General features: G+C 42.0%; 1 protein-coding gene across 3 annotated transcripts in view; it reads left to right on the forward strand.

The window, feature by feature from the left end:
- Positions 1 to 12,206, forward strand: part of ZNF157 (zinc finger protein 157) — a 34,620-nt gene extending 22,414 nt beyond the window's left edge. For 2 of the 3 annotated variants that reach the window (XM_059158067.1, XM_059158066.1), the window contains exons 3-5: positions 7,016 to 7,142; positions 7,433 to 7,528; positions 8,458 to 12,206. In XM_059158067.1, coding sequence (XP_059014050.1) covers positions 7,016 to 7,142; positions 7,433 to 7,528; positions 8,458 to 9,680 — 1,446 coding nt within the window. In that variant the 3' untranslated portion in view covers positions 9,681 to 12,206. Of the gene's footprint in view, positions 1 to 7,015; positions 7,143 to 7,347; positions 7,529 to 8,457 lie in introns of all 3 variants that reach the window. The other variant, XM_059158068.1, reaches the window with a different exon arrangement.
- The last annotated feature ends 563 nt before the right edge of the window (positions 12,207 to 12,769 follow it).

Below are 12,769 nucleotides of genomic sequence, written 5' to 3' on the forward strand. Positions count from 1 at the left end.
AGAGTTAGAAAAATAAGTATTTTGAAATCATTAAAGTAATAATCGACCCAAGCAAGCATCACTGATGAGTGCCAAAGCTACTGGATGAAAGTTTAATGAGGAACAAAATATTTAGTCTCAAGTTACATCCCCACAGATTACTCATTAATGACTTGGGGAAAATTGGTAACTTTATAATGGAGAAACATGATAGACACCATGTTAACTAAATGACCAGAAATACAAAAATCTTACTTTGAAAATTCCTCATAATCTCCTTACCTTCTGGAGATAATAAGTATTTACAGTTGAGTAAGATCCTTCAGGAACTCTGAAGTTTTTTTTTTTTAAGATTTTATTTATTTCTTTGACAGAAAGAGACACAGTGAGACAGGGAACACAAGCAGGGGGAGTAGAAGAAGGAGAAGCAGGCTCTCCACGGAGCAGGGAGCCCGATGCAGGACTTGATCCCAGGACCCTGGGATCATGACCTGAGCCAAAGACAGATGCTTAACCACTGACCCACCGAGGCACTCATGAGCTCTGAAGTTTTTTGGGCATGACTATCCAAGCTCTGAAGTTTTTCTGGGGCCATTTGTTAAAAGTATTCTTTCTCTACTGAATATCCTTGACACCTTCGTTAGAAATCAACTGACCATTTATGTGCAGGTCTCTTTCTAAACTTTATTTTGTGTCATGTGTATCTTGAAAAAATACCATACTGTCTTGAGAACTGTAGCTTTATAAGTCTTAAAATGAGATAATATAAGCCCTTCAACTTCTTTCTCCTTTTTCAAAATTGCTTTGGCTATCTAGGTCCCTTAATTTTTTAAATATGAATTTTAGAATCAGCTTGTCAATTTCTAACTGTTAAATTTCTTTACTGATTGTGATTGGCGTTTGTCATATTTCTATTTTAAGGAGCCTACTGAGATTATCTTCTTTGTGCCCTACTATATGGTCAGTTTTTGTGAATATCCTGTGTGTGCTTGAGAAAGACTATATTTTGTATGATCTGTAATGTTCAATATGTATAGGTCCAAAAGTTTCACCTTCTTAATTATGTTGCTTGGGTCCTTTGTATCATTGCTTATTCTTTTGTCCACTAAACCTGTCTCATTTTATGAGTGGTATATTAAAAGTCTCCCATTAAAGAATGCTTCTGTTTCTTGCATTCCTACAGTTTTGGTTTATAGAGGCTTTTGCTGTGTAACTTTGTGCATAGGTATTTTCACGTATCTTTGTTTTCAAATCTTCATTTTGGAGGGGGCGTTTAACATTACAGAGTATCTTCCTTTGGCTCATATAATTGCTTTTGGAATTCTACTTTGGCATCAGGATTTCTATCCCTGCTTTTATATTGTTTTCGTTTGGTAAATCTTTGTCCCTCTCTTTAATTTTAGCCTTTTGGAATGACTATGTTTTAAACATGTCTCTTATGCATGGTGTTGGTGGGCTCTGCTTTGTGAGGCATTGTGAAAATCTTTTTTTCGTTAACAGGTGAGGTAAGCCCATTAATAGTTATTTCTGTTATAGTTTGATGATAGAAAGAATACAAATATGTTTGGTCTCAATACTTTCATTTTCTCTTCTGATGTAATAACTGTGTGTATGTTATATTCACTGTGCTTCTTTATTGAGTGTTTCCTCTAAATTTTTTTGGTAATTGAGAAGGTTGTATTTTTATGCTGGTAATTCCCTTTGTGTTAATACTTCTCTTTTTTTCTTTCAGAGAGAGAGGGAGAGGGTGTGAGCGGGGCGGTGAGGGGCGAGGGAGAGGGAGAGAGAAAATCTTAAAAAAAAACCATTTATTTATTTGAGAGAGAGAGAGTGTGTGGGTGGGGGTAGGAGCAGAGGGGGAGAGGGAGGGGGAAAAAGTCTCAAGAAGACTCCGAGCCCAAGGTGGGTCTCAGTCTCATGACCCTGAGATCACAACCTGATCCAAAACCAAGAGTAGGATGCTTACCCAGGCACCCCACGGGAGAGAAAGAATCTTAAGCAGGCTCCATGCTCACTGTGGAGCTCATCGCAGGGCTGGATCTCACGACCCTGAGATCATGACCGGAGCCAAAATCAAGAGCCAAAACTGAACCGATTGAACCACTCAGGCACCCCTTCGTGTTAATACTTCTTATAGTACCCTCAGTCAACCCTCCTTTCTTTCCATTTGCTTATTTATTCACAAAAGTTGTATATGTTTAAGGTATATGACATGATAATTTGATATACATATTGAAATGATTACTACAGGTAAGCTAATAAATATATTATCTCCTCACATATTTACCATTTTTTTAAAAAAGTTGCATTTATTTACGTAATCTCTACACCCCTCCATGGGGCTTGAACTCCCAACCCCGAGATCCAGAGTTACACACTCCTCTAACTGAGCCAGCCAGGCGCCCCCATAGTTACCATTTTTTTGTGTGTGATGAGTACACCCGTAATTTACTTTCTTGGTATATTTCCGTTGTTCAATATAGTATTATTAAGTATGTTCTTCATGCCTATATGTTAGATCTCTAAAGATTTTATTTTTAAGTAATCTCTACACCCAGCGTGGGTGTAGATCTCACAACCTGAGATCAAGAGTCGCACCCTCCAGGGCGCCTGGGTGGCTCAGTAGGTTAAAGCTCAGGTCATGATCCCAGGGTCCTGGGATCACAGGGAGCCTGCTTTCCCCCACCCCGCCTGCCTCTCTGCCTACTTGTGATCTCTGTCGAATAAATAAATAAAATCTTTTAAAAAAAAAACGTCGCACGCTCCACTGACTGAGCCAGCCGGGTGCCCATAGATCTCTAGACTTTATTCATCTACACAACTGACTTTGTATTGTTTGACCAACATGTCCTCTTTTCCCCCATCCCCCTGGTAACATTCCTCTCTGCTTCTTTTTTTTTTTTTTTAAAGATTTTATTTATTTATTTGATAGAGAGAGATCACAAGTAGGCAGAGAGGCAGGCAGAGAGAGAGAGAGAGAGAGACGGAAGCAGGCTCCCTGCTGAGCAGAGAGCCCGATGCAGGACTCGATCCCAGGACCCTGAGACCATGACCTGAGCCGAAGGCAGTGGCTTAACCCACTGAGCCACCCAGGCGCCCTCCTCTCTGCTTCTATGAGTCCGACCTTTTTAAGAAAGATTTCACATACAAGTGAGGTCATACAGTATTTGACGTTCTCTGATTCATTTCCTTTAAAAAAAAAAAAGATTTTATTTATTTATTTGTCAGAGAGAGAGCAAGAGAGGGTGAGAGAGCGAGCATAAGCAGGGGGAGCAACAGGCAGAGGAAGAGGCAGAAGCAGACTTCCCGATGAGCAGGAAGCCAAGGCGGGGCTCGATCCCAGGACCTTGAGATCTTGACCTGCGCCAAAGGTGGGCACTTAACAACTGAGCCACCCAGGCGCCCCTGTCTGATTCATTTTACTTAGCATCATGTCCTCCAGTTTCATCTAATTTGTTGCAAATGGTGGGATTTCCTTCTTTGTCATGACTCAATCAATCTGGTTGTATATATAAACCACGTGTTTATCCCTTCATCCACCGATGGACCATATCTTGGTTATTGTGAATAATGCTGCAGTGATCATGGGAACACGGATATCTCTTTGTGATAGTGATTTCACTTCCTTCAGATACATACCCAGAAGGGGGACTGCCGGATCATCTAGTTCTATTTTTAATTTTTTGAACAACCTCCATACTGTTTTCCATAACGACTGTACCTGTTTACCTTTTAAGATTTTATTTTTAAGTAATTTCTACACCCACTATGGGCCTCAGACTTACAACCCCTAGATCAAGAGTCACACGCTCCACTAACCGAGCCAACCAGATGGCCCTACCTTTTTTTCCTTATTAATCTTTGATAACATCTAATTTGTATCTCAGCTTTGCCTATATAGAAGTCAATGATCTTACTCATCTTTTCTATTTTTCTTTCTATTCTTCCATTTTTCTTTGTTCTTCTACTTTGTCAGGACAACTTCAAGTTTATACATTGTCTTTCGACCTTGTTTTAGTCTTAGCTTTACAATTAGTATATGGAATGCTCACTGTTAGGCTTTTGCCAGAATTTTCCCATTCATTGGTTTTGGTTGGATGGTACAGGGCTGGCCAATAGCATTTCTGGCAGCGATGAGCATGTTCTGGGTCTCTACTGTCCAGGACTGTAACTAGCCACATGTGGTTACTGAACACTGGAAATATGCCTGATGCGACTGAGAGACTGAATTTCCTATGTTACTCCATTTTAATTCATCAAAACTTAAATTTCGATAACCACATGTGTCTAGTGGCTACCAAATTGGATGGTGCAGCTCTATGAAATTCCTTGGGGAGGGCACCAGTGTTTTGGCTCACTCAGCTGTGCTTCTGATAGCCTCGATACTTGAAGAGCATCAAGTCTAAAGCATCGGATTGCCTTTGTTGGTACTTTTCCCCCTTCACTTTCTTGAAAGTGCTACATTACTACTGCTTTGTGTCTTGCGAAATTGATGCCAGTTTAATTCTCTTGTCTTGGGAGTTATTTCATCTTTTTGCCTGGAGGCCCTGAGGGAATAGTTTCCTTGTCTCTAAATTCTAATTGTTTTATTAAAATATATCTCGGAGTTGGTTGTTCCCGGTCAACTTTCCTTGGGACCCAGCGGGTCTTGGAGAGTGTTGAGGTTTGTTTTATGATGCTGGGTGTGTTCTAGCTTGGTGAATATTCCATGTGTATTTGAAGAAACATAATTAATTTCTATATTTTTGAGTGGAATGCTCTGCAAAGGCAGTTGGTTGGTGTTCAGTTTTTCTATATCCCTGCTGATTTTCTGTCTTCTAGTTACTTTTATTAGTAAAAGAAGTGTCGAAGGTCAACAGCTGTAAATGTGGAGTTGCCCATTTTTTCCTTCCAGTTCTTTTCGTTTTGTTTCATGTATTCTAGGCTATTTTATTAGAGCAATTCCTCCCTTCCACGATCCCGCTCCCCCACGGTCCCCTCCATGGTCTTTTCGCTGGAGACTTAGGGCTTTAATCTCTCCACTTTGGCTCTCACTTTCTATAACTGTGTTTACCCTCAGGGCCAAGTGGGGAGGTGGTTAGAGAAAAGGCAATGTGGATCCTTTCCATACTCTTAAAAAAAAAAAAAGATTTTATTTATTTATTTGAGGGAGAGAGAGAGTGAGAGAGAGCATGAGAGGGAAGAAGGTCAGAGGGAGAAGCAGACTCCACATGGAGCTGGGAGCCTGATGCGGGACTCGATCCCGGGACGCCCGGATCATGACCTGGGCCGAAGGCAGTCGCTTTTTATTTTATTTTATTTTATTTTATTTTATTTATTTGACAGAGAGAGACACAGCAAGAGAGGGAGCAGAAGCAGGGGGAGTGGGAGAGGGAGAAGCAGGCTTCCCACTGGGCACAGAGCCCGATGTGGAGCTTGATCCCAGGACCCTGCAATCAGGACCGGAACCGAAGGCAGATGCTTAACCGACTGAACCACCCAGGCGCTCTCCTTTCCACACTCTTCAGAGCACTATTCTCGTTGCTAAAGAAAAAGATTTCTCTTCCTCAGAGTGCGAGGTGTCTGCTTCTACAAAGCTTGTGGCTTTGACTCTGGGGCTGACTTTGGGGCAGGATTGCATTAAAAAAAAAAAAAAACCCAAACAGGACTTCTCCCATTCTCTCTGTCCCACAGTACCCTCCTTCAAGCTCCCTGCCATTTTGGTGTCCCTGCTGACTCAGTACTTGTTTTCTCAAGCTCTTTGTTTTTTTCTTAGCTATCCAGATTATTCTGGTGGTTTCAGCTGGTACTGAAATGTGATTGCCTCCCAAGCCTTGGCCTATCCTGGCCTTCTCTTCGGAGCTTCAGAATCATATACCCACCTGCCAGCTGGATGTCTATCAGTATGTGTCATAAACACTCCAGCTGAGGTCCAAGATCTATTTTAATTTCCCCTTCTGCCAGCCTAGTATCTCTCTTGTTTTGCTAATCTCAATATGTGCCACCAGCCCCAACCCATCTGCTCACGCCATTTTTCTGGGAGTTAATATTCTGTGCTTTTCCCCCACTTGACAGTACTTCTATATAATTTATAAGTATGAATATATTGTGCCAAGGTCAGAAAATATTCTGATGGTGTATGCAGTCAAATATCTTAGAGACTGATAATGTGTAGGGAAGAAGAGCCCCAAATTCCCTCCACTCTCTGGCCCCTGAGTGTCTCCACAGCCTTTATTTCATTGTAGCCTGAAGTGCTGTTTTCCGTCACACTGTTCTATGTGAGGTTCCCTAACTCACCATGTGTGTTTCATGTTTTCCTGCCTTTTCTTATGTGATTGCCCCATGTTTGTGGGGAGAAATTGTATTCTTGTTTAGGGATTCAAAGCTCTGTCTCCCCAAATGAAGCTGAATCGAGCTGAATCTGATACACAAAGTAGACTCCCATTCCATCCCTTGTGAAAGCCCGCTGCACCCTGCACACGAGTCTAGCACAGCTCCCATGTGCTAAAAAATAAAGATTTTATTTATTTGACAAGAGGGAGAGATGGTGAGAGAGGGAACACAAGCAGAGAGAGGGGGAGAGGGAGAAGCAAGCTTCCTGCTGAGCAGGCAGCCCGATGCGGGGCTTGATCCCAGGACCCTGGGATCATGACCTGAGCTGAAGGCAGACGCTTAACCTACTGAGCCACCCAGGCACCTGGCAAGAATGTGTTTATATACAAGTTTCTTTATTGGGGCATGAGGTCTTTGAGAACAGGCACTCCATCTTATTCCTTTTCTTTTTTTTTAAAAGATTTTATTAATCTGTCAGAGAAAACATGAGCAGGGGGACAGGCAGAAGGAGAAGCAGGCTCCCCACTGAGCAGGGAGCCTGATGCGGGACCCGACCCCAGGACCCAAAGATCATAACCTGAGCCGAAGGCAGAGGCTCAACCCACTGGGCCACCCATGCGCCCCAACTCCTAGTTAACTCTTATTACATTAGTGCTCCGTGGAATTAGTTCCCACACATCTTCTCTGTGTGTCCCATTCTGATCCTTGCAGATTGTTGTTACAGGGATCTGTGTCATTTGAGGACGTGGCTGTGGATTTTACCCGACAGGAATGGCACAGACTGGACCCCGCTCAGAGGACCATGCATAAGGATGTCATGTTGGAGAACTACAGCAACCTGGCATCTGTGGGTGAGGATTATCTCCCATATCACTCCCGGTCGCATGTGTGTCCTTTCTTGGTTACTGGGATGTGTGCAGCCTTTGTAGACGTTGATGATGCTCGAGTTCTAGATGCAGGGGTCCCAGGTGACTGATCAGTTGGGGGTACCGGGAAGTGTGTGTGTCGTCGCTTCCCCCCAGTGAAAGGTTTAAATGGGCCCCCTTCCTTGTGCAGCTCACGAAGATGCACCTTCCTCCTCCATCAGAGGCCCTAAGCTCAGACAACTGGGCCCATGTCCTGTGCCATTTCCCATTAACAGGCCTCTGCGTGGCCAAACCAGAGATGATCTTCAAATTGGAGCGAGGGGAAGAGCTGTGGATATTAGAGGAGGAATCGCCAGGCCCTGGTTACCCAGGTGAGTGTGCAGTAGCCAGACATATGGAAACGGGAAATGAGAGCCCAGAAATGCAGGTCAAAACACTCTGGGAGGTGTTCTCTGGTACTCTCTTTTTAGAGGCCCTCGTGCTTTGGAAACGACTGGAGGCCACGTAAGGTTCGCGCACTTCAGATCCCTAAATCACACACGCCAGTTATGCTCACGCTCACGTGCTCCGTGCGCTTTTATTTTGATTTCTGTCGTTATCTGCCTTTCTTCTCTATCCCTGCCCACCTCATCTCTGACATTCTTAGCTGTTGTGCCTCTCTTTAGTATTCGAAATTGCCTTCCTTCCCTCTGTTGCCTGGGATGCCTTCTATTGTCGGGCCTTCACTCATTCATTCATTTAGTGTTCCACCAAATCTTAAATGAGTATCCGCTCTAATCTGGTCACGTTCACGGTGTGGAGGTCCAGCAGCGAATGACCTAACAGCTCTGATCTCCTGGAGCTGGCAGTCTGATGAGGGAAAGGGAGCAGAGACAAATACATCATGTTTGGTGGTAAAAAGAAAATCCGTGCAAGATATGAAAGCTGGCTAGTGATGGTTCTGTGCTTGTCGAGAATGTGCTCAGGGAAGACTCTTTGGTGAGGTTAACATGAGTCCGCCAACATCAGTGATGGGAGAGAGACAGATCCATGGAGATTTTGAATATTTTGGGTAGAGAGGATAGTATGTGTCAGGTCTGGTCTGAGTGGTATATCCTAAAAATAGCAAAGAGGCCAGTGCAACTTAACAGCGGGTGGTGAGAGGCAAAATCAAGAGAGTTAGCTGGGGGCAATCATGTGGAGATTTTTAGGCTCTGTTAAGCACTTTTTAAATAGACTTTATGCAGCACTTTCACTTGATACTGTGACAGGGGAAGTTTTGAGTTTTTAAGTGAAAAGGTGATCTAATTTGTTTTTAAAGGATCTCTCTCACTGCTGTGTGACAACAGTTCTGTTGGGGGTAATGCCCTCGGGCATGATAATGACCTCCGGCATCAGAAGATTCAAACTTTGGACCAAGCTGTTGAATATAATGGTTACGGGAAAATCTTCTACAAGAAAACAGGCTTTGTTGGTCCTAAAAAGGCACACACAGGGGTAAAAAACTTTGGATGTCACGAATGTGGGAAAGCTTACTGCCGGAAATCAAACCTTATTGAACATCTGAGAATACACACCGGGGAGAGACCTTATGAATGCGCAGATTGTGCAAAGACCTTCAGTGCAAGGTCATACCTCATCGCTCATCAGAAAACTCACACAGGGGAGAAGCCCTTTGAGTGTAACGAATGTAGGAAATCTTTCGGCAGGAAGTCACAACTCCTTCTCCATCAGAGAACGCACACAGGAGAGAGACCTTATGAATGTCCCGAATGTGGGAAAACCTTTTCTGAGAAGGCAACCCTCATGATTCACCAGAGAACTCACACAGGAGAGAAGCCCTACGGGTGTAGTGAATGTGGAAAGACATTTCGAGTTAAGATATCCCTTACCCAGCACCAGAGAACTCACACAGGGGAGAAACCATACGAATGTGGGGACTGTGGGAAGAACTTCCGTGCAAAGAAATCCCTAAACCAACATCAAAGAATTCACACAGGTGAGAAACCCTATAAATGTGGTGAATGCGGGAAATTCTTCAGAATGAAAATGACTCTCAATAATCATCAGAGGACTCACACAGGTGAAAAACCCTATCAGTGCAATGACTGTGGGAAATCTTTCAGGGTACACTCATCTCTTGGGATACATCAGCGAATTCACACAGGAGAGAAACCTTATGAGTGTAAGAAATGTGGTAACGCCTTCTACGTAAAAGCACGCCTCATTGAACACCAGAGGATGCATTCAGGAGAGAAGCCCTATGAATGTAGCGAATGCGGAAAAATCTTCAGTATGAAGAAATCCCTTTGTCAACACCAGAGAACTCACACCGGAGAGAAACCCTACGAATGTAGCGAATGCGGAAATGCCTTCTACGTGAAAGTGCGCCTCATCGAACATCAGCGAATTCACACAGGAGAGAGACCCTTTGAGTGTCGGGAATGTGGGAAAGCCTTTTGCCGGAAAGCACACCTCACAGAACATCAGAGAACCCACGTAGGCCGGCCCTTGCCTTGTACAATGGAGAAAGCTTCTTTGTGAAGACTCCCATCACCATTTGATCAAGCCCTTTGGGTCATCTGGTCACCCTGCACCCAAAGTACACCTGTAACAGTTTGGCTCCTACTGGTGTGAAAATACATCCCAGTTCCTGTTGGGGGATAGTTCATTGTCATTTTCATTTCATTCGGATTTCCCATTTCCCTATGGTATGGTGGCATAGCTTCTTGTCTGCTGATTGGCCATTTCAGTTTTTTCTTTTGTGCACTGACAGTGCTCTATCATTTGCTCATTGTTTTTAATGAGCAAAGAGTTTGTTTTTAATTGTTTTAATTGTTTTTAATGAGCTTCTCTTTTACTTCTTGGCTTAAGTGTCCATTGGCTTTGTTTTTTACTATATGAGAATATAAAAATCTTTTTTCAGTTATGTGTGTTACAGATATGTCCTCACGAACTGTACCTGGTTGTTTAATTTTAAGTCTTCTGCTGAGGTTTTATGTTGGAATATGGATCAGATTCAGGGTGGTAATATTCTCCTATTCTTTCTTCTAAAGTTAAGGTTTTCCTTTCAACATTGAGAATTTGTCATCTACCCTGAGAATTTTTGTGTGTATAGTGTGAACTGTACAATATATAATACCCTATTGCTTTTAAAAACTTTACATGAATGGTATCACACAGTGTTGAAAGTTCTGCAGCTTGCTCCTTTCATGAAATGTTACCTTTCCAGGGTCTGTCCACACGGATAAATATAGGTCTGGTCCATTCATTTCTCTCTGCATTCTCTTGGTGCAAGACATTTGTATCGTATCTGTGTTTGGTGTCTAAATCTAAAAACGGAACTGATGGGTCATAGAGTGTAGGCAGTGTTTAAGTGATTCAGCTCTTGTGCCCTCGCTCTAACATCCCCCTTCTACACTGTGCTTTGTGGTGCTTGGGCTGTGACTCTACAAAACATGTTTCTGTCTTGCCATGTTCTTCCTGTTGAGTCTTCCCAATAAGAGATACTAAATATAAACTTTGAGGGTGAGGAAGGAAGAAGGGACATGCTCTTTTTTTTCCCCTTCCTGTTAGCTCCCTGTTCATCTGAGTGTCAGCCCAGTGTTACTTCTTCCCTTGGCCAGCAGCAGTTCCTCCCGGTGGTGGTAGTTTAATCCAGGTTGTAGATTTCCATCACCCATGGAACCCCCTACGTACAGTACGCCTCCCACCCCCTCAGAGACGCTGGCAGCCGCTGGCCAGTGCCACCTCCCTAGAGGTGTGAGTCCCACCCACATGACATTACTTCTCCAACTTTTCAATTCCAGTTTCTTCCCTTGTTACCTTAGCCCAGCTGCTTCCTGTAGTTGCTATCGCCACGATAATTTTAATGTTCCCTATTTTTTCAGTTACATGGTTAGTAACTCTGCGACTAGCTAAAAAGTCTTTATAATAAGCTCTTTTCATTAAAAAATAACTGGTATTGTTTCTGTCCCCTAGCTAGGTTCTTCAGATTGATGCAGAAGTTTTTCAACTTTGTTAAATAATTGGATTTTTCCCCTTCTAGGTTGTACTAACTTACATTCTCATGAGCAGTTTGAGATGAAGTTTACATTTTCCCACGTATTCACCAGGACTTATTAGCAGTCTTTCAAACTGTGGCCAGTCTGAAAGGTGTAAAATGGCTTGAAGCTGTTGTATTCATGAATATGGTTTGTCTTTTTATTTTTTAAGTCGCCTTTTTGACCTTTGATAGTATTTTATGGTTTTCCCCAAGAAATTATCTTTTAAAGCTAATTTTTAATAGAAACTTTGCTCATATAGCTGTATGTACATATATATTTTAAAATGTAATAGTGTATTATGGGGTTTATATATTTATATGTAATATATGTATATATTATATATATGTGTATATATATATACACACACACACAAACATATACACACATACACAGATACAGTCATGTATCCCCACAAAACATTTTTGTTTCATATGTTCATTTCATTTTACCCACTTGTTTGCCATCTTGGTTGCTCTTCATTCCTTTCTGCATTCCATCCGGGATCATTTTCTTCTTTGCCTGAAAAATACCCTTTAGTGGAGGTTTGTTAGTGTATACCCAAACCTCTCAACTTGGAAAATGTGTTCTTTTTTTTTTTTTTTTGGTAAAGCTTATCTTTTTCTTTTTCTTTCTTTTTTAAGTAAGCTCTAGGCCCACTATGGGACTCCAGCTCATGATCCCAAGGTCAAGAGTCATATGCTCTACCAACTGAACCAGCCAGGCACCCTGGAAATGTTTTCTAATGCACCATTTTGATCCACAAAAGTTAATCCTTTGCCATTAGTATTTTGTAGCACTATGCTATAGTAAATTGATGCTAAATTAAGTACATGTTTTTGTTTTGTTTCCTGGATGTTTCATAATAAATATGAAGACCTAGGATATTTGGATTAATCATCAGATGCCTCCAAATACAGCATACACGTGAATGTGTATATTATACTTTATGCATTTTTTAAACAGCATTCCCTAACCCTCATTTACTGAGTATTAATTACATTTATCAAGATGTTATCTTATTTATTCTTTTTTTTTTTTTTAAAGATTTTATTTATTTATCAGAGAGAGAGAGGGGGAGAGAGCGAGCACAGGCAGACAGAATGACAGGCAGAGGCAGAGGGAGAAGCAGGCTCCCCGCCGAGCAAGGAGCCTGATGTGGGACTCGATCCCAGCACGCTGGGATCATGACCTGAGCCGAAGGCAGCTGCTTAACCAACTGAGCCACCCAGGCGTCCCTTATTTATTCTTTTAATCTTCAGCTCAATCATTTAAAAAACTTCAATTTTATGTTTTAAAATTATTATTCTTATTCTTATTATTATGGAAAATGTCAATCATAAATAAAAGTAATCTACAGTGACAGAAAGCAGATCGGTGGTTGCCTGTGGGATGGGGATTAAATCCTAAGGGGTAGGAGGGACCTTCCTGGGGGGTGAAAGAACTATTCTGTATCTTGATTGGAATGCATATTAAATTATTAAATGAGTAAATTTAAGATTTGTGCACTTTATTGATATAAATTATATCTCAATTAAAATTTAAAAGCAACAATACAAATGTTATGGGTTCCCACAACAGGAGCCATAT

The sequence above is a fragment of the Mustela lutreola genome, chromosome X, assembly GCF_030435805.1.
Source record: "Mustela lutreola isolate mMusLut2 chromosome X, mMusLut2.pri, whole genome shotgun sequence".
Classification (NCBI taxonomy): domain Eukaryota; kingdom Metazoa; phylum Chordata; class Mammalia; order Carnivora; family Mustelidae; genus Mustela; species Mustela lutreola.